This window comes from Galeopterus variegatus, unplaced genomic scaffold (genome assembly GCF_000696425.1).
Source record: "Galeopterus variegatus unplaced genomic scaffold, G_variegatus-3.0.2 Scaffold3414, whole genome shotgun sequence".
NCBI lineage: Eukaryota > Metazoa > Chordata > Mammalia > Dermoptera > Cynocephalidae > Galeopterus > Galeopterus variegatus.
Genome location: NW_007729525.1, coordinates 86,835 through 108,060, shown reverse-complemented (window position 1 = coordinate 108,060; position 21,226 = coordinate 86,835). Strand labels below are relative to the sequence as shown.

The 21,226-nt window shown below is 52.0% G+C and overlaps 1 protein-coding gene across 3 annotated transcripts in view; it reads left to right on the top strand.

Moving 5' to 3' along the window:
- TBC1D9B (TBC1 domain family, member 9B (with GRAM domain)) overlaps positions 1 to 17,576 on the top strand; it is a 46,510-nt gene extending 28,934 nt beyond the window's left edge. Inside the window, exons 7-21 of one of the 3 annotated variants that reach the window (XM_008584975.1) lie at positions 902 to 1,063; positions 1,483 to 1,633; positions 1,986 to 2,200; positions 3,842 to 3,959; positions 4,882 to 5,167; positions 6,946 to 7,075; positions 7,202 to 7,300; positions 8,616 to 8,684; positions 9,772 to 10,012; positions 10,353 to 10,418; positions 12,053 to 12,124; positions 12,407 to 12,457; positions 14,596 to 14,658; positions 15,200 to 15,306; positions 16,371 to 17,576. In XM_008584975.1, coding sequence (XP_008583197.1) covers positions 902 to 1,063; positions 1,483 to 1,633; positions 1,986 to 2,200; positions 3,842 to 3,959; positions 4,882 to 5,167; positions 6,946 to 7,075; positions 7,202 to 7,300; positions 8,616 to 8,684; positions 9,772 to 10,012; positions 10,353 to 10,418; positions 12,053 to 12,124; positions 12,407 to 12,457; positions 14,596 to 14,658; positions 15,200 to 15,306; positions 16,371 to 17,078 — 2,538 coding nt within the window. In that variant the 3' untranslated portion in view covers positions 17,079 to 17,576. Of the gene's footprint in view, positions 1 to 901; positions 1,064 to 1,482; positions 1,634 to 1,985; positions 2,201 to 3,841; positions 3,960 to 4,881; positions 5,168 to 6,945; positions 7,076 to 7,201; positions 7,301 to 8,615; positions 8,685 to 9,771; positions 10,013 to 10,352; positions 10,419 to 12,052; positions 12,125 to 12,406; positions 12,458 to 14,595; positions 14,684 to 15,199; positions 15,307 to 16,370 lie in introns of all 3 variants that reach the window. The other 2 variants (XM_008584977.1, XM_008584976.1) reach the window with 2 other exon arrangements.
- Positions 17,577 to 21,226: the final 3,650 nt, after the last annotated feature.

The window sequence follows — 21,226 nt, the reverse complement described above, 5'->3', positions numbered from 1 at the left end:
GCAGACCACAGTATGATGGATCTGAGCTGCCCAGCACTGACAACCACACCCCACAGGGAACTGTTAAAAGAACCTGTAGGCTGGCCAGTTGGCTCAGTTGGTTAGAGTGCAGTGTTGATAATACCAAGGTCAAGGGTTCAGATCCCCATACTGGCCAGCTGCCAAAAAAAAAAAAGGAAAGAAAATTTTTTTAAGAGAGAAGCTGTAGACAAATTTATGAGAGTTTAGGAGCAAAGAATAATTCATGACTTGGGCAGCACTCAGAGTCAGAAGAGGTTCAGAGAGCTCTACCCAGCAGCAAGCGTTTATAGTCTGAATAGGGAAACAGAGTAGAGGACTCACCTGACTGGCTACAGCTAGGTGTCTGCCTTATTTGGGCAAGGTCTGATCAGTTGGCTGCCTGTGACTGGCTAAAGCTCAGCTGTTTGTGATTGGCTGAAACCCAGCTACTCCTTACGAGAGATACTGGTAAGATTACGTGGGAACTCAAAGGATGGAGACAGCCTCAGGCTGATGGCCTCCTGCTTAGTTAATTTAATAGGACGCATGAGTTCAGGAAGAGGCCAGGGAGCACCAGGGGCTGTTTCCTCAGCAGGTTTCTCCTCTCCTTTGCTCTGGCCTCACTGAGAGATGACCCCAGAACTCATTTCCCCCATGAGACACTTTGACTCAGCAGTGTAGGTGGGTTTGGTTACAGGGAGGACAAGCGTAGGTGTCCATGTAGCCACAGAGGAAGCCACAGCCTCCTGCACAGCCAAACCAGGTTCTTCTTTCCATGTGCACTGCCCACCCCCCACAACCCTTCCCTCATTTGTCCAACTCTGTGGATTGACATGCACATCAGAGGCCTGGTCAGCAGCTCTGTTGTTAGGTGCTTTCCCCTCCCTGTTTTATTTTCTAGTCTTCCCCAGCTCCTCAGGAGGTGTTGGAACAGCCCACCAGCCCGTCCTCTCCCCTCAGCAGCCACCAGAGCTTCTGTGCACAGGAAGTACCAACCGCTTCTCAGGGCCTGCTCAAACTCTTCCAGAGAGACCCATCCATGGAGGATCTCGGAGCAAAGGGGGTAAGCGTCAGCGCTGGCACTTCAGCCTCTGGTTTGTGCCTCCATGGCTGGCTCAGTCCCTCGTGCCTCCTTGGGATGACTGAAGACCAGTGTGACATGGACCACGCGGTCTCTGGGGATAACCCCCCATCTGCCCAGTGGGTGCTCTTCACCATGGGGCTCTAGGCCTCTGAAGGGAAGGGCTCACCTGCTGCTGAGTAGCTCATCTTCCTGACGCCTTAGCCCAGCCTGGGCTTTCCTGCGTCTTTACCAGTAATCATTCTGAAATCTAAGCTTGCTGGCCATCTCCTTCTAGATAATTTACATAGCAGGCTTTCAATGTGGCTCAGAGAAGAAGAGGAGGAGGGCTTTGTCACCTAGGCCTCAGCACTCAGAGACATGCTTCAACCCCCAAATTCCCTGGTTTGCTTTTCTCTCAGGCCAAGGAGAAGATGAAAGAGGAGTCATGGAACATCCACTTCTTCGAGTACGGACGTGGCATGTGCATGTACCGCACAGCCAAAACCCGGGAGCTGGTCCTGAAGGGCATCCCTGAGAGCCTCCGAGGAGAGCTGTGGCTTCTCTTCTCTGGTGAGTGCAGTCCAGCTGCCCCCAGCCTTGGCATGGACAGTCACAGCCTCCAGAACTCTCCTCGTGTGAGCTCGTCTGGGCTTCAGGCCAGCCTCCCGAGGTGGGCCAGGCTGGAGGGCAGTCAGGCTCTCAGCTATGTGCAGGGGCCCAAGCCAGGAGGAGCATCCTGAGGAGCAGATACCAGGGGGCTGGCACTCTGTCAACTGGCGTCACCTTCCTGCCTGCAGTGGGAGACAAGCAGGCCCCCGTGAAGCCTCTTCTCTGTGGGGCATTGATGTCTCCAACCCACCCTGTTGTTGCCTTCAAAGTAGTGGGAGGAGGAGAGAGACAGCTGCCACCTGTGTCTCCCCAGGGGCCTGGAATGAGATGGTAACTCACCCCGGCTACTATGCTGAGCTGGTGGAGAAGTCCATAGGGAAGTACAGCCTGGCCACGGAGGAGATTGAACGAGACCTCCATCGCTCAATGCCTGAGCACCCCGCCTTCCAGAACGAGCTCGGGATTGCTGCACTCCGGCGGGTGCTGACTGCCTATGCTTTCCGAAACCCCACCATCGGCTACTGCCAGGTAAAGGGGCTTAGCAGAGGTCCAGAGGCTCACAGGAGCAGGTCGCCATGGCCCCAGGCCAGTGTGGTGGCCTCATGCACCTGTGACCCTGCCCCATTCCCCCAGGAAGGAGCCTGACTGCAAAAAAAGACATAAATTTAAAACAATATTAATTGCTCATCTTATCCCCATGCCATATATTAAGTTGTCTTCTATGTGTTTCTGGTCTGGGTCTTGGCAGCTTTGATTTGTGTGTGTGTGTGTGATACATCATTTTGTGTATGTGGTACAACATAAAATGTACCATTTTAACACTTTTAAAGTATACAGTTCAGTAGCATTAAGTACGATCACATTGTTGTATAACCATCACCAGCATCCATCTCCAGAACTTTTTCATCTTCCCAAACTGAAACTCTGTACCCATTAAACACTAATTCCCTATTCCCCCTCCCCCAGCCCTTGGCAACCACCATCTACTTTCTGTTGCTATGAGTTTGACTATTCTAGGTACCTCATATAAGTAGAATCACACAGTATTTGTACTTTTGTGACTGGTTTACACTTAGCATAATGTCCTCAGGTTCCATCCATGTTGTAGCATATGTCAGAATTTCCTTTTTTAAGGATGAATAATATTCCAGTGTATGGATATACCACACTTTGTTTATCCATTCATCCATTGATGGATACTGGGTTGCTTCCACATTTTGGCTATTGTGAATAATGCTCTTGTGAACATGGATGCACAAATATCTGTTTTGAGTTTCTGCCTTCAATTCTTTTAGGTATATACCTAGAAATGGGGTTGCTGAGTCATGTGGTAGTTCTGTTTAACTTTTCGAGGAACCTCCATTCTTCCTCCACAGCTTCTGCTCCACTTTATATTCCCACTAGAAATTTACGAAGGTTCCAATTTCTCCATATCCTCACCAACACTTTTTATATTCAGTTGTTTCATTATAGTGATGGGTGTGAGAGGGTATCTCATTGTAGTTTTGATTTGCATTTATGTCAGCTTTTGATTTCAAATCTAGTGGGCATGTTCCTGGAAGTGGCTTGCTGTTTCCCTTTTGTGTCCAGATTTCAGGGAAGCCAGCTCCCCCAAACTCACTTGCTGCAGGACCGGTATTCTGCATGACATATTACCAATTCGTGGAAGGCCAGGGTGCTGGCTTGAAATAACTTTTTAAAATAATTTTCCAATTTTGAAGCTTCTTCTCAAAAGTCTTTTTATCAGCTAAGGCTGTGTGCAGGCCCAGTTTTACTGCAGTCGAGTGGCCATTGCCTCAGTGTGGGGCTCTGGCCATGCAGCTCACTTACACGTCAGCTTGGCCCTGTGTCCTACCTCTGATACCAGACACCACTCCAAGCAAGTGCTATATGCTAATGTCTGCCTTCTCTGTTTTCCCGGTGCCTTCTGACCCAGTTTGAAGGAGTTGGCTGACTGTTTCTGTCAAATTGATTTCCTGCAAATTGCCTTTTGGCAAATTTCCCAGAGTTGGGCTGGGACAGTTTCTCATTGCCAGATGCTGGACCCTCCTGAAGGGGCAAAATTGCTTGTAGAAGGAGGCTGGGGCAGGCTCCTTGTGGGGGAAGGGACGGTTTTACTTGGGGGCCAGCAGCATGAGCCTCCTCCCTCGCTGTCTCTGTGCCTGGCAGGCGATGAACATCGTGACCTCAGTGCTCCTGCTCTATGGCAGCGAGGAGGAAGCCTTCTGGCTCCTGGTGGCCCTCTGCGAGCGTATGCTGCCTGACTACTACAACACCAGGGTGGTGGGTGAGTGGCTCGCGGGGCTCTCCGTGGCGGTGGCAGCCCTCCCCTGGGCCAGCCTCCACACCATGCGGTTGCCACATCTGAGCTCTTGCAGGCCTTACAGCCATCCTTCAGGCTGCATCCAGACACGGTTCCCACCTGACAGATTAGGAAACCAAGAAGTAGTCAGACAGCTAGAAAGTGAAGGCCAAACGCAGACCCCCAGCCATCGGCCTCCACAGCCCAGACCCCTGCCCAGACTGTGTGGGTTCCTTAGGAGTTGCTGGCACTGACAGTTAGAGGATACTACACCTTCATGGGCTTTTGAAAGTCTGCCTGAGGACTAAGTTCCCATTTATCTAACTTCTCTTTAACTTTTTTAGTATGGAAGACTTTAAGCATCAAAACTAGAGAGTATGGTGTGCCACTCGTACCTGTTGCCAAACTTCAACTGTTATGAATTCACGTCCAATAAATTTGTTATTGAAGGGAAATGAACTTACAAATGTATTTAATTACATGTATTTTTAAGTCTGTCATTCTAAGATGTCCTTCCCCTACTGTTTGAATTTTGGAATTACCACTGTTGGGGTCCTTCAGAGTCGCATCTGGTCACAAGCCTCAGGATAGGACACAGAAGTCACTGAGGCCACTGTTTACTTCTGATGTGTTTAGGGAGCAATTAGTATTTCCCCAAAAGAAATCCAAGCATAGTGGAAGAAATAGTCCTTTTCATACAGTGGGTTGGAAGCTGTAGGAAAAGTACTTCCAGGGGTCTTTTTTCTTTCTTGTTTTCTTCCCCATTCAGCTCTCACTATAAGCGGAACTGGCAGGGCTAGGGGTGGGCAGGGGTGGGTGGGCTTCCTGTGGCTCAGACCAAGAGGTTGCACACAAGAGCCCTCCTGAAGCCATGGGGTGAACTCAGCCATCTTCATCCTCTCCATAGGAGCCCTGGTGGACCAAGGCATCTTCGAAGAGCTCACAAGGGACTTCCTGCCCCAGCTCTCGGAGAAGATGCAGGACCTGGGAGTAATCTCCAGCATCTCGCTGTCCTGGTTCCTGACCCTCTTCCTCAGTGTCATGCCCTTCGAGAGTGCCGTTGTCATTGTTGACTGCTTCTTCTATGAGGGCATCAAGGTGATCTTGCAGGTGGCCTTGGCCGTCCTGGACGCCAACATGGAGCAGCTGCTGAGCTGCAGTGATGAGGGCGAGGCCATGACCGTCCTGGGCAGGTGAACGTGCTGGGCCCCTCCAGTGGCCAGGAGCTGGTGGCAGAACCCTGCCCCTCACTAGCCCTAGGCACTACTCAGTCAGCATTTGGTGACTGAGCCCACCAAGTGCCAGGTCTCAGCTAGACCCGGGGATGCTCTAGGGGCAGGAGAGAGCTTCCTTTCTAGTGCTCAGATAGCGATAAGTGCTGGGAGAAAAGAAAACATGGGTAGTGCTCTGGGCTGGAGGGCCGCCGCTCAGATGTGTGGTTGGGGACACTTTCTGGTGGGGGGCGACCCAGAGCCAAGACCTAGACGATGACAACACCTGTGGGTGGTCAGGAGACGGCTAGCACATCAGGGCTTCCCACCTCTGGCGAGGGCAGGCTCCCTAGTTTTCACAAAGCAGTCCTAGTCGTGCCTTCCCAGCTCAGCAGCATCGCAACCTCCCCATCCCCTAGACAGAGCAGGGCTTGCTGTAGCAGCTGAATGAGCTGACACCCAGCCAGTCACACTAAAGGCCCAAAGTCATCCTGGTGTCCTCCTCCTCCCCCAGTCCCCACATCCCATCCCTCGCAGATTCCCTCTGTGATGCAACCCATTCCCTTCCTCCCTCCTTCCCTATTACCTCAGCACAGGCCTACGATACTCTCCCCTGGGCCCATGCCTGCTTCATTGTGGTTTTTTCTGCTCTGGTCTCTCACCTACCAGCATCCCACAGGACTCTGATCAGATGTGACCCTATCCCTCGCCTGGGACATGGGGAACTCCCTGTGCCACTGTTGGTCCTCTGTATAAAGATGCTGTCTAAGTCCCTCAGCCTGGCCTTCAAGCTTTTTTGGCCTCACTCTGGCCCATGCCCTAAGCTCTGGATGGTCCTGCCAGCTTACATAGGTGTATTGGCCCAGCCTGGACCCCTCACAGCCACCAGGGACAGCCTGGGACACTGCCGCTTGCCTGCCTAGGTGCTGACTGGGACCCTGCAGACCAAGCAGGATTGTTGCTTCCCTGCTCCAGGCTGTATTGGTTCCTGGTCCACACTGATGCCAGGACACTCAGCCCCTAACCAGAGTCAGTAACTGGTTTTCATGCCCATCTCCTATAACAGTCAGATCGGGTCTCTCCTCAGGAGACAGGGTCCATCTGGGGGGGATGGGACCAGGGCCAGTGGCTGGGAAGACCCCAGCCATCCTCTCCCGCCTAAGTATCAGGCTCAACCCAGAGAGCCTTGGAGGGTGTGGAGCCTTGGCTGGGCTCTGCAGGCTGGCCATCGTAGGGCCCTGTCCCCAGGGCTGTATCCCTGGATAGGCCAGATTCCCTGGGCCTGGCAGACACCGCCACAGCAGGCCTCCTCCCTAACTCATTCCTGGCACTCAATCCTTTGGACCCTGATTCTTCCTGGCCAGGGCAGGGAGTCCCATGTCCCCAGTGACCCACCTGAGGGAGAAGGGACATTGTTCCTCCAACTTGGACAAAGCTTTCCCCTGGTATAGTAGGGTCTGGACTTATAAGGGGTTCCTGTCCGTGGGCCCCTCCAGAAGACAGCCTGGTGTCCTCTGAGTTAGTGCTCAGTCCTCATTTGAGGGGCAAGGTTTTTTCTCCACTATCTTGAGGGAAGCTCCCCAACTTGCCAGGGCAGCTGCCAGGGCACATTTCTACCCTGCCAGAGGGATTCCAGTCCTCAGCACGCTCCTTAATTAGGAGTCTACACACAAATTAGGTCACTCCACATCACTTTCGTGTGGGCGAGACATTCCTGTTGCCTATGGGAGGTCTAGACTCTTGTCCTTTAATCTTTACAGATACCTGGATAATGTGGTCAATAAGCAGAGTGTTTCTCCTCCTATTCCACACCTCCATGCCTTGCTGACCAGTGGAGATGACCCTCCTGAGGAGGTGGACATCTTTGACCTCCTGAAAATGTCCTACGAGGTCAGCACTCAGCGGGCTCCTTTGGCCAGGCCACTGCATCTGGCCATGTGGTGTGGGCAACTGAGCGTGGGTGGTGGCCTCAGCTCTGGTTGCGCCTGATCTCACTGAATCACCTCTGTCCTGTAGAAATTCAGCAGCCTGAGGGCAGATGACATCGAACAGATGCGATTTAAACAGAGGCTCAAAGTGATCCAGTCCTTGGAGGACACGGCCAAGAGGAGCGTGGTAGGTTGCCAGTGGGGCAGGGGGCTGAGTGTGGTGACCCCGGGCGGCAGTGGGGCTGCAACACTGGACCAGGTGGGCTGCTCCTGCTGTTTAGACTCCAGACCTCTCCTGGGAACAGGGCAGGTGCAGAGCTCCCCATGTCCCTGTTCCTTGTGCTGCCTGTGTGCTGTTCGTGTGTGGTACTGGAATCCAAAAGTGTAGGTGCAAATTTGGGGAAGTGAGGAGAGGTCCCGGTCACTTTTTCTACTCAAGGCGCACAGTGGGAAGCTTCATTGGCACTCTGTACCCTGAAGGCTGAGCACCCTCTGGGCTGAGCCCTCCCTGCCTGCTTTGACACTTGTTCCTTGCCCTGCCCCTGGTAGCCACACAAGGCCACCCTCTGCCTGCCCTGCACACTGTGCTTCTGCCACAATCCTTTGTCGTTCTTGTCTCTGCAAGGGTCAGGCCATCCCTGCCACCCCATGCTGCAGGACCTGCTCATGGTCTCTGCCCCACAAACGCAGGGACTTTTTTGTCCCCATATTCCCAGCCCTCCTCTCCAGGCCTGTAGGGGACTGTGAGGGCCCTTTGGTCACAAGCAGCAGAAACTGACCCACTCCAGCTAATTGAAGTAAAAAGAGAACTGATGGGGCCGGCCCGTGGCTCACTTGGGAGAGTGTGGTGCTGATAACACGAAGGCCGTGGGTTCGGATCCCTATATAGGGATGGCCAGTACAAGCAGCAGAAACTGACCCACTCCAGCTAATTGAAGTAAAAAGAGAACTGATGGGGCCGGCCCGTGGCTCACTTGGGAGAGTGTGGTGCTGATAACACGAAGGCCGTGGGTTCGGATCCCTATATAGGGATGGCCAGTTCACTCAGGAGAGTGTGGTGCTGACAACACCAAGTCAAGGGTTAAGATCCCCTTACTGGTCATCTTTAAAAAAAAAAAGAGAGAGAGAGAACTGACTGGCAAGTTCTAGGACCCCTTCCAAAGAGCCAGCATCAGGATCTTTGCAGGGATCTAGATGACAGGAGCTAAATGACCATCTCTCACCCTGTGTCTCTTGAGAGAAAGGCTCACACGGCACCCACCCCAGGAAGGAACTCGGAGAGTCTGGGCTGACAGGGAGGGTGGGTGGCAAGGGATGAGTGTGTGGCTGCGCCCTCTTTCCTGAATGCACTGCCTTCACGTGCTTGAGCAGCTAGCGACACCAGACAGTTCCTGCCTTTGCCCTTTTCCATGTGGGGATTCTCTCAAAGAGCAAGCGTCTTGTTTCTGCCATAGCAAGAACTTGAGAATCCATCAGTACAGCCTGTTTTTCTTGCCTTCTAGGTCCGAGCCATACCAGTGGACATTGGTTTCTCAATTGAAGAGCTGGAGGACCTTTATGTGGTGTTTAAGGTGACAGCCAAGAGCAAAGGCAGGACCAGTACCCCATCCTAGTCCCTAACTGCATCCTCACAAAGGAGTTTTATTTTGTTTTGGTTTGGTTTTTGAGGCTAGCTGGTACAGGGATGTGTGTGAGTGTGTGTGTGTGTGTTTTGTTTTTTGACTGCTGGCTGGTACAGGTATCAAACCCTGGATGTTGGTGTTATCAGCACCACATTCTAACCAACTGAGCTAACCAGCCGAGAAATAGATTTAAAAGCATCCTCATGTAGTTACCATGAATCTCATGTTGTAGAATTTAATCCTCCTGAGTTTGGCCAGGACACTCTTTTGAGTGGCAGAAAATTCATTCACGTCAGCTTACATAGGAGAGGGAATGCATTGGCTCATATAACTGAAAAGTCTAGGGAGGTGAAGCGTCAGGCATGGCTGAGTCTAGGTGCTCAGACATTCTGTCATGCTTCCCCAATTCTGATGTCCTCTGGACAGCTCTTCCTACAGAGTGGCAGGACTGTCCTCAGCAGCTCCAGGGTTATCCTGACCTCTCAGTAACCCCAGTGGAAAGAGTTTTTCTTTCCAAGTGTTTTTAACAAAAAAACCCAGAGTTGATCATTTGAATGACTCAAATCATGTGCCTGCCCCACCCCTGCTAATGATGGGGTTGATCACAACCCTTTAACCCCATGGCCCGAGGGTGGGACAGGAAGGGTTTACCAAGAAAATTTCAGGTGCTGTTAACAAAAGAAGCAGAAAAGAGTACCAAAGAGAAGGTAAAACAACACAGTCACTGCCTTTCTGTTCTTGCTGCCCTTCCAGCTGTCTCTGGTTCAGATCCCTAGGTGGCCTGAGAGTCACAGCAGTCGAGCCATGTCTGCCCCTCACCTGAGAGCTCTGTCTCGGCTCCCCTGTCTGTTAATGGGCTGACAGTACCAACGTGGGAGGTTCTGTGAGATACAGAAGTGCCTGGCCCAGTGCTCACCACCCCAAGGCTCTGCAGATGGATGGAGGAGGAGGAGGGTGGATGCATTGGCCAGCTTAGGGATCCAAATAGCCCAGGGCCCAAGAAGCCAGGCCTTCTCACCAGACTGTGTCCCCCCAGGCCAAGCACCTGGCGAGTCAGTACTGGGGAAACAGCCGCACGGCAGCCGTCCGTCGGGACCCCAGCCTGCCCTACCTGGAGCAGTACCGGATCGATGTGAGCCAGTTCCGGGAACTTTTTGCCAGCCTGACACCCTGGGCCTGCGGCTCCCACATGCCTGTGCTGGCAGGGCGCATGTTCCGGCTCCTGGACAAAAACAAGGACTCGCTGATCAACTTCAAGGAATTCGTGACAGGGATGAGTGAGTGCCTCCAGAGTCTACCAGGGGCCTGACTCTCCCTCACCCTTTCTCAAGAAGCTCTCCAAATGCCAGCCCAGCCAGTTGTCCCTATTCCAGCAAGCAGAGCCTTGAGTCCTTGGCCCTTGATAAGGGAAGAGCAATTTACCCACTAGAGACACGTCTGGGTCCAGTGGGAGCCCTCCCCACCCTCCCTCCCTCCCTCAGTCCAGGCTGCTGGAGGCAGCGTCTACAGGCCTCAGGAAAGCTCCCGGTGATCTCTCCAGGAAGGAGTCAGTCTGGCTCAGGCCATGAACAGGGTCCCCACTAGAACCCACAGGAGCCCTCTTGCCTTCCTCCACAGGTGGGATGTACCACGGGGACCTGACAGAGAAGCTCAAGGTACTCTACAAACTGCACCTTCCGCCAGGTGAGGTCCTCCCCCACCCACTCCCCAGTGGGGCCTCTCACGTGTCCAGACTTCAGGATGCAGTGCCCCGAGGTGCAGGCACAGAGCTCTGTGGGACTGTGGGGCCTTGAGGCAGCATGGGGGGCTCAGCATGGTAGAGGCTCCCTTGTCCCAGTGGGGCAGAGGGAAGCATCCTGGAGCACTGGGGCTGAGCCCAGTCTGGTCGTGGTCTAAGAGCAGCACCATGAGGTGGGAGGATGTGGTGGAGCGTCCTGTCAGTGCCCAGACATCAGTGGGGGCAGCACTCGCATCAACCCCAAAACCATGAGGGGTGCTCGAGTGGAGATCCAAGTTTGATACCAAGACTCCTTGCATTCATTAGTTTGTCTTTAAGTCTTTCAGAGATTCCTATTTATTCCCAGAGGGTCAGCCTGTGGGCACTGCTGAGGCCTCTGGGGAATCCTGTCACATGGGCTGAGGAGGGGTTACCTCTCTCTGGCCTAAGTGGTGCTGGAGCCCGATGGGACCTGAGTGGAGGAGCCATCTACTGCAGGCATCTGTTCTGAGCCGGGGAAGGGCTCACAGAAGCCAGGCCAGAGCTTCAGTTGCTGGGTACCTGGCTCCTTATCACAAGAAACTGAGACTTGGGCAGGTGAAAATAACAGTCCAGGATGCTCTGCTCTGGTGGTGGAGCTGACCCAGGTCCACACTGCTGTTCGCAACAGCAGCTGCCCTTAGAATCGGCTCTGAGTGATTTCTAGAATACTGGGGCTGGGCTTCAGCCCTGGAGAGTCTCACTTAGTTGCCTGGGGTGGGGCCCAGACCTGTAGTTTGTAAAGCTCCCCAGGTGATGGCTCCGTGCTGCCAGAGCTGAAAGGCCCCTGACATAGGTGTGCTCACCTGTGACTCACTTTTCCCTTTAAAGCCATGAGGAGCAGTTGCCTGTGGGACTCCTCGGGGGAAGGTTGGTACTGCCTTTGAAGAGTCATGGGCTGGACAGACCCCACTGGGTCTGGATCCTCTGGATGAGGGCTGCCCCCTTCCTGCCCCCACTCCTGAGCTACACCGGCATGCCCTGCCTCGTCCAGGACATAGGGCACTTGCACTCTGGTGGACTGTGGCCCACACCGCACCACCTCCCCTGTGCCATGCACTGTTAAACCCCTCACTGCATCCCCATCCATACAACAGGGAGAATGAACACCCCACCCCACAATCACAGAACCATGTGAATCCATAACCCCGAGTATGGCTTAGTCTCTACCAGCAAATACAAAGAGTGAGGCAGGCCAGGATGTACTGATCTGGAACAGACTCCAAGATATAAAAAGTGAAAACAGCAAGTTGCTTGTGTGTGGCCGGTCTCTGCCCATGTGCCTCTAGGAGTATAAAACACCCCAAAAGGATCCCCTGAACCAATCACCGTCGGGGTGGAAGGAGTCACTGTACTCCCAATGTAAAAGTCAAGAAAGTAACAACAAGAACTAATCACCATTAAAACCACTACCACATGTATGACAGGTGGGCACTGGGTCTGGTCAGGTATCCTGGGTGAGGAAAGCAAAGCCTTTGTCCAGAACTCAGAGGAGGTTTGCTTGGAGTGCAAATCATACTGTTTTCTCCTGCCCTCGCTTTTTCCTTCTTTATGAGCACAGCTCTGACCCCGGAGGAAGCTGAGTCAGCCCTGGAGGCCACCCATTATTTCACGGAGGACAGCTCCTCTGAAGGTGAGTGCCTCTGGGATGCCTGACGCTCCCAGCCCTGGCCTACAGCCACTTCAGTCTTCCAGTGGGGCCCAGGCAGGTGCCCAGCAGCCCCCCTGGGCTCAGGGAGCATGCTGTATTGGGGTGCTCCCTGGGAGGGGCCTCGGGCTGAGCCCTGCCCATGTTTCCTGGGGCTGGGTCGGTCCCCATGAATGTTCTCACTCCTGTTTCTCTTGTGTCTCTGTATTCCTGGACCTTGGCTTCTCCTTACTCTGTCTTCCACTCCTCCTCTGCTATCCCTTCCAGCATCTCCTCTGGCCTCAGAACTGGATCTTTTCCTGCCCTGGGAGGCTCAAGGTCAGTCCTTGGAGGGCAGTGGCACCCCCTTTGCCTCTGGGCTTCTCCTTGCTAACACTGCCCTGCACAGTCAGGAAGCCTGAAAGCTCTTTGTCTCAGGGACCCCTCCAGGACTTCATACGTTGTGAGAAGGACCCAGAACCAAACCACTCTTCTGTACAGGTGAAGGAGGGGGGCAGCCTCCATGTTAGTCACTGAGGATTCACAGCATATTGGGCATCCAGCAGGCCAGGGTGTCACCTCTGCAGCCACATGCAAAAAGTATTCTGTCATCACGTTCATAGGAAAGAAATGCAAAATGCTATCATTGCAACCGTGGGAAACAGACACAACATGGATGAGTGGAGCCTGGAGCGAATGGTAGATGCTTTCCTTGGAAAATATCTTCATGTTCCACCTAATTTTTTCGTTAAGGAAAAATCACGTTTAAAGCCCATTGGGAGCATCTGATCCAGGGTGATGGGGGCATCCTGGGATCTGGCTTTTGAGCTGGTGATGTGTAATACGTTCACCAAACCACAACTCTGCCCTCTGATTTTAGGTGGGGGATAATACACACCAACGTCAGAACTGACCCAAGGGCCGGCCCCGTGGCTCACTCGGGAGAGTGCGGCGCTGGGAGCGCCAAGGCCGCGGGTTCGGATATTATATAGGGATGGCCGGTGCGCTCACTAGCTGAGCGTGGTGCAGACTGCACCATGCCGAGGGCTGTGATCCCCTTACCGGTCAAAAAAAAAAGAACTGACCCAAAAGAAAAGATAAAAAATAGTGTGTATCAAGTTACCTATGGCAGTCCGTTGACAGTGTTAAAGACTTACGTGAATTTGAGGATCTTGATTTCATGTATACAGACTGAAGAAGCAGGTGCACCTTCTGTTATACTTAGAACCTGGGCAAATCAAACATGCTTTAGGCTTGTCCCAGGTGCTTCTGGGAGAGGCCAGGCCTGATGGCACAGAGCTCTGTCCTCAGACCTCACATAACTCCAAGGCAGCAGGGTGAGATGCCTGAGCCCAAAGAAGTGTGCCCTTCACTGCCACCCACACAGCTGGTGAGGGTAGTTCAGAGCTGGGATGTCATCCCCACCTGAGGGCCCACCAATGCCACACTGCCCCAGGGAATAGTCCTGGGAGAGCTGGTCTGCCTGCTTCTCCTGAAGTTCATGTTCACACATAGCAGCATGGTGTGTGCTGACTTCAGCAAATGTGGTTTATGAAATACAGTGCTGAGCACAGGCTTGTGTATGTAAAATTCCTCATCAATTGACATGGCAGTCGCAGGTGGAATTGGTAATTAGGACTTCCCTGGGTTTGACCTTTTTCAGCAGAAACTATGGAATTTATTAGTTCTTGGACTTGTCCATAATGCACATCATGGTTCATTTTAAAAAACAGTGTGGTAAGGGCCGAGCCCGTGGCGCACTTGGGAGAGTGCGGCGCTGGGAGTGCAGCGACGCTCCCGCCATGGGTTCGGATCCTATATAGGACTGCTGGTTCGCTCACTGGCTGAGCGCGATGTGGGCGACAGCACACCAAGGGTTGCGATCCCCTTACCGGTCACGAAAAAGACAAAAATAAATAAATAAATAAAAATAAAGGGCCGGCCCGGTGGCGCACTGCTACAGTGCGCCGCTTGGGAAGCGCGGTGGCGCTCCCGCCGAGGGTTCGGATCCCACATACAGACCAGCTGCTCACTGGCTGAGCGAGGTGCGGGAGCAACACTGAGGGTTGCAATCCCGTTGCCAGTCCCGGTCCGGTGCGGGCGCGACACTGAGGGTTGCGATCCGTTGCCGGTCACGAAAAAAGACAAAAAGACAAAAAATAAATAAATAAATAAATAAATAAAAAACAGTGTGGTAAGACTTGTATTCCTTTGAAAAAGAGGAAGTGAGGGTTCAGTGGCATTTTATGTTAATGTAACCAAGTGAAGAAATGACCAGGCCCTCCCTTGCTGCAGCGCTGTAGGGCCAGGGCCAGGCCAGGCCAGAGGGGCAGTGTGGGGGACCTGCCCACGCCAGGACCCCGCCCAGACTGGTTCTGCAGAACCACAGACTAGACCTCTCAAGGACCTCAGTGGTTTGCAGTCGTAACAGAGGAAGAATCTTCTCCATGTTCTTTTTATTTTTTCCGATTGTCTAGAAGCACTACCGCAGGAAGAGCGAGACGGAAGTGGAAATGAAGATGTCCAAGAAAAAAGAGGAGGTGCAGGATGTTCTCTGCTAGTGTTGTGAGAGATCGCAGGGTCATTGGGGTCTGGGTGCCCCTTGCTTGCTGGTCCCTCCCCAGTCACTGCAGGAGAGCCCCCCTAGCTTGGGGAGATTGCAAATGTGTGCCCTGATAAAGGGCCGTGCCTCTAGGTGAACTGCCTGGCTCCTCAGCTGCCATGGGAGGCTCCACTACCCGGCAGCCCAGGCCTGTCCCCTCTTGGTGTTCCACCAGCACTCTACCTCTCGTGCCAGCCTCTCCCCAGCCTTCATGTTGTTCTATCACCATTTCGGGGAAGACAGGTGTGGGGCATCGTCATCAACTAAGGTCCAACTTCAGCTAATTGAGGGGAGACCCTTGAGTGTTCTGGGGTGTTTTCCCATCACCATCTCCCCACATGCTAGAGTGTTTTGTAGTAGGGCCCAGGTAATTCCAGGCCAGAGAACATCCAACCCCGCTACTCCCTGCTACCAGCCCCCAGCTCTCTTTCTCTCACATGACAGATGGAGATTAAATCTCTTTTTCTCCCAACTTGCAGAGGAGAAGGGAAGCAGCCCTCCAGACTATCGGCACTATCTTCGAATGTGGGCCAAGGAGAAAGAGACTCAAAAGGAGACGATCAAGGACCTTCCCAAGATGAACCAGGTAGGCTCTACCAGTGCCCACAACAAACATTTCTGGAGAAATTCTGACCAAGACTGAGACCTAACCTCACAGATCACACCACCCACGCTCCAGCACTATTCTGTAGGGGGATTCTCTTCCCTACCTCTAGAGCCTGCTAGTCCTGGATGACAGTCAGTGATGATTCCAGAAAGACGAGAGGCTAGCTCCTCCAGGGCCTTGTAGAGATTGGTGTTTCCATGGTGACAACTTGCTTAAGTCAAATCAATATCCATGAACCAGAGAAGCACTGGGGAAGGCTGGCCTCCAATAGCCAGAGACTCACACACCACCTCTGATAAGAAAGCCTTCCCAGGCTCCTGCTTCCTCCAAGGCCCTGCCTGGGAGCTCTGCACATGTGGGTTAGCGTCTCCTCCACGGCCCTCGGGCCAGACCCCGCCCTGGCTGTGCCCAGAAGGGGACCCTACCATCTGAGTGCTCTGTCACCCACAGGCCTGAAGTACAGGGTGCCCCGTGGAATGAGGCTTCATCCCACTCAGGCCAGGAGGCCCAAATGTGCATTTTAAGGACCTAGAACCTTCCCTCCCCACCCCAGGCCCTCCTCAGCTGACCCACACTGTACTTACCTTGTCATCACCCTCTAAAGAGCTTCACAAAAGGAGAGAGCTGAAGTTGCTCCTGATTAAAAATATACAAAGTCAAAGGTGATTCCACAACACAATGAACAAGTCCTTGTAGTGACTGGGTTTAGAAAGTCATGATAGAGATATTTCTCTCTGCTAACAGAATGGATGTAGAAACAGGGACTCCCAGTCAGAACTGCCATTCACCATATGCTGAAAGAACAGCAGCTGGAAAAGAAAGCCTTTTACAGGGCTGTGTGGCATTGGTCAAGTCACTTTCCCCTTCTGAGCCTCACTGTTCTAATCTGTGAAATGGGAATGATAAGGCACAGGTTGTGGAGATGATTAACTAGAAGACCTCCCAGCACAGTTAGAATGGCCAGCGTTGGCATTCTGGCTAACAAGGGTGGTCGGCACCTTTTACCATATCCTTGTTCTTTTTCTGTTTTTTTTGCTTAAAAGGAGCAGTTCATCGAGCTGTGCAAGACACTTTACAATATGTTCAGTGAAGACCCCATGGAGCAGGACTTGTACCATGCCATCGCCACGGTGGCCAGCCTGCTCCTCCGCATCGGCGAGGTGGGGAAGAAGTTTTCAGGCCAGACAGGCAAGAAGCCCAGGGATGATGCCCACAGTGGGGACCACAATGGTGCCAAAGAAGATGAGCCACCAGCATCTGAACCCCATCAGGATCCAGTGCAGGAGCTTCAGCCACCAGCTACAGGGGACCCCCAGGCCAAAGCCGGCGGAGACACCCACCTTGGGAAAGTGCCACAGGAAAGTCAGATGGTGGTTGAGGGGGGCAGTGGTGAGGGGCAGGGCTCACCCTCCCAGCTGCTGTCTGATGATGAAACCAAAGACGATATGTCCATGTCCTCATACTCGGTGGTCAGCACGGGCTCTCTGCAGTGCGAGGACCTCGCAGACGACACAGTGCTGGTGGGTGGGGAGGCCCGCAGCCCCACGACCACTGCACGTGTTGGGGGCACCGTGGACACCGACTGGTGCATCTCCTTTGAGCAGATTCTGGCCTCCATCCTGACAGAGTCCGTGCTGGTGAACTTCTTTGAGAAGAGAGTGGACATTGGACTCAAGATCAAGGACCAAAAGAAAGTGGAGAGACAGTTTAGCACCTCTAGTGACCATGAGCAGCCTGGGGTCTTGGGCTGACCTCTGCAGCTGAACATCTCTGTCTGAGGCATCAGAAGTGGGGCTGGCCTCTCATCTTTTCTCCCTTTCTGCTTTCTCTTTAAAGACACACCCCTCCAGTTCTCCCGCAGAAGCAGCAAGTCGTAAGTGGAAAGAAGACTGATGCAGACACAGTTGCCTTAGACGGATTCCCTGGCCTGCATCTCCTGGCACCAGCTGCTCCTGGGGCCCAGGAGGAGGCTCATCGCTGCCATCTTCCTCTTTGCCCAGTGGGAACCCACCTCGAGCCCGGCCACCCCTTGCGTAGTGTTAGAGGCTCTCAGATCTGTCCCTGCTTGCCTCATGCCTCTGCGCCCATGCTGTGGCCAGGCCACACCGGGTCTTTCCTGCCATTTGGCACCAGGTAGGGGAGTCATGTGCTTGTTGGGCACCAAAGTGATGGAACCTCTGAGGTGCTCTCAGGAGCCCTTGAGCCTGAGAGCCTCCTGACTGAGGAACACAGGCAGAAGACATCTGTTGCACACACAGGTTACTTTATGTGCTCTCTCAGCTCATCATCCTCACAATTAACTTTAAAAGCACATCCCTCAGGTCCTGATATATTTCCTTGTATTCATTTCAGTTGGCTAAAAATCACACTGTGCTCAATGCCTTAATAAATCCCTGAAAGAAGTAAACCACACTGTGTACAGTGCCTTAATGTGGCTCTTGACCACTGCTTAGGCCTCGTGGCTTCTCCCCAGGCCAGGTGTGGGCCCCGGCTACATTCCAGAAGTTGAGGGCACTTACTCTCCTATGGGGGTTGGGGAGTGCAAGACCCACCTGGTTAGATGGGGACTCAGAGCATGGTGGTGCAGGCTGGGCAGGGTCTGTGCAGACCTGCAACAGGGAACGCCCCCACTTCCGCAGGTCTCAGTGGGCAGGGAGGCGGTCTGGGTGCAGGAGGTATGTCCTCAGACCTGGGCTACAGCAAGCCATCAGCCCTTGGGTTCAAGAAGCACACTGTGGGACCATAAGTAACTAGTAGGAGACTCTTGAGCTCAGCCACAAGGACCCTCTCTCTTTGCAGTAGGAGCTGAGGCAGATCATGGGTGTCAAGTGTTTGCCCTCCATAGGGCCCACTCTTGCTCCTACTAAAAGATATAGCTCCATGGCTGTTTTATTATTTTTTTCTTTTAATTTAGAAGCTTTATTGAGGTATAATTTACCTACTGTAAAATTTGCTAAAGTTACAATTCGGTGATTTCTACTAAATTTACAGAGTTGTGCAACCATCTCCACAATGCAATTTTGGGATATTCCCATCAACCTACAAAGGCCCCTCAGGCCCATGTGCAGCCAATCCCTGTTCCCACCCCCAGCTCCAGGCAACTGCTAATCTACTTTCTGCCTCTATAGATTTTATGGCTGGTTTTAAAAATAACAGTGCTGTCCAAGATTCTACCTTGTTTACAACTGCTATGTCAGTCTCAATAAATGCAGCAAAACAACATCCAGGAAAAAAATAAAAATCATAAATTAGGCCAGAGAGTTTCCTTTCTAGTATTTACACAAACTGCCATGAAGTAATTTCAAAGCATTCATACCAAAAAGACTGTTCTTGACCATAATGCAACTTAGTAAAGATATACATAAGAATCTCACACATATGGCAGTGCAAAGTCTCAAATTGATTGCATTCAATTAGATTTAAATAACGTGGAATTTGGGTAAATTTTAAATACCATGTAGAAGTATAAGTTTGTCAATGTAACAATTAAGCCAAAGAATATAAAGGAGGAATCTAGCCTCAAATGATGAAAGAATTACAAAAATGTACAATGCTTTATTAATCATTTAACCTGGGATAATATTCAAATTTTTTTTTTTTTTCCTTTTTTGTCTTTTTTACTGACCGGTAACGGGATCGCAACCCTCGGTGTTGCCCCCGCACCACGCTAAGCCAGTGAGCGGGAACCAGTCTCCACATGGGATCCGAACCCTCGGCGGGAGCGCTGCCACGCTCCCAAGCGGCGCACTCTCCAGTGCGCCACTGGGCCGGCCCCCAATTTTTTTTTTTTAATGACTGGTAAGGGGATCTCAACCCCCGGCTTGGTGTTGTCAGCACCACGCTCAGCCAGTGAGCAAACCGGCCATCCCTATATAGGACCAACCCGCGGCCTTGGTGTTATCAGCACCACACTCTCCCGAGTGAGCCACGGGCCAGCCCATATATTCAAAATGTTTAACCAGAGCACTAACATTAGATAAAACAGGGATGATACAAATAAAACTTATTAATATATTTTTTATTCTGTGAGTAAACATGAATAATTGTATATCTTAAAATTGCTTACCAGGCTGGATGGTTAGCTCAGTTGGTTAGAGCATGGTGTTGTAACATCAAGGTCAAGGGTTCAGTTCCCCATACTGGCCAGCCACCCAATAAAAGAAAAACTGCTTAGCAAGTGATATAAGTTGTACCAAACCATTCATCAAGTCATTTATAATTTCCAAGGAAAAAATATATGTATATGAATTTTTAAAGGATTACATGTTTATGCAGAAAGGAGGAAAAATACAGAAAAGTAGAAAATATTTTCTAAGTACTTAAGACTTAAATACTCAGTATTTGGGTGCTTATTTTTTTCTATTTTTTTTTTTTTTTTCAGAGTTGAACCGTTACCATATGAATTTTTTATTCTGCTCTCTGTTAAGTATAAAACGTTCCTTGCAGATACCTTCTGCCTCAGCAACAATAACTCAAACGTGGAGATAAACGAAGATCACCCAAATGAGAAACAGACTATTCAGAACTTACTCTAGAAGGGGTATCAATCATCATCACTTGTATCTGGCAGAAACTCAAAGTCTGGCAGGGGGTGGGAGAGCTTTAGAGTGGAAAAAAGGGAAGGCTTCAGGTGCCTCTGTTCGAAAGCTGTTGGCTGGGGAAGCTGCAAGTGAGCTAACAAGAAGCAGGATGTTTTATGTGATTGGTTTGGAGAGCATATTTGGCTTTCTCTGTTTGGTTCTGAGATTGGAGGAGCAGGGTGCAAAGAATAGGGAAGCAGGCAGTCATTGAGCCAGTCTCGACTGTTTCGGTCAAAACTTGCTGTAGAGGTTGTGGCGTGGCTTCCGGGCTTGGTCACTGCAGAGGTGTGGGTCAGAGTTCTGTCACACTGGCCGTGTCCGTTTGTGTATTCAGTCCACCGAACACAATTCAAAAAAATTCTTTTTCTGATATATGTTTATTGTGCAAAATTTGGGATAATATATATATAACTGAAATTATGTACATTTTGTGACCTCCTTGCTCCCCAACAACACCCGTGACAGCATTTTCACTTCAAAATCAGACTGTTTGTAATGGACCTGCCCGATGGTCCATGTCGATTTATCGCAACCAACCGTTCTTTAGAATACTTATTTACATTTTTTCCTGTTGTACTTCGGTGAACACTAGTGCGTAAACAATCTGGGTGATAAGGATTGTTTCCTTAGGATAGCGGTAATTGCCAGCTGCTTTCCATAACTTTTTCCCCACTTTACCGTTCTACCAGCTTCCTATAAGAAGGGCACGCGTGAGTGTCCTGGTCGGCTGGACTCAGGCACCGGGTGCGGCTGAGACAGAAGAGGCGCGATACTCCTCCCTGCCCAGAGCAGGACTTCCAGAGCGGGGTCGGAGTGGGGCTTTCTCGGGGGACTGCAGGAGGGATTGGTTTTCAGCTGCCTCCGGTCTCCGTCTTCCTCTCCAGGAAGCGTGGGGCTGGTGAGCTGCCTCCGTTTCCCCGGGGTTACCGGTTCTCCGGCCCTCCGGCTCAAAGACTTAACTGCCCACCTCTGTCCAGATGTCTTGCAGATTCCAACCACGGGCCCCGAAGTGTGGGGATGCAAAACAGGGAGGTTCCCTCCATCTCCCGCTCTACGACTTGAAAACGCGGAGGAACGGGGCAGGCCAAGCGGCGTCTGCAAGCCCGGCCCGTGCAACTTCAATCTTCCCAGCGAGCCCCGGAGGAAACGCTGGTTCAGAAAGAGACGGGAACTGGCCGGGGTCGCAGCGAATCGGTGTCCTGGCTGACGCAAACTCACGACAATTCCGGACACCACAGCAGTGGGAGGGCCTGAGTCCTTACGCGGTCTTAAGGTGCCCTAAGTGACCGCTAAGAGGCGCCAGAGGCTAGAAGGGACCT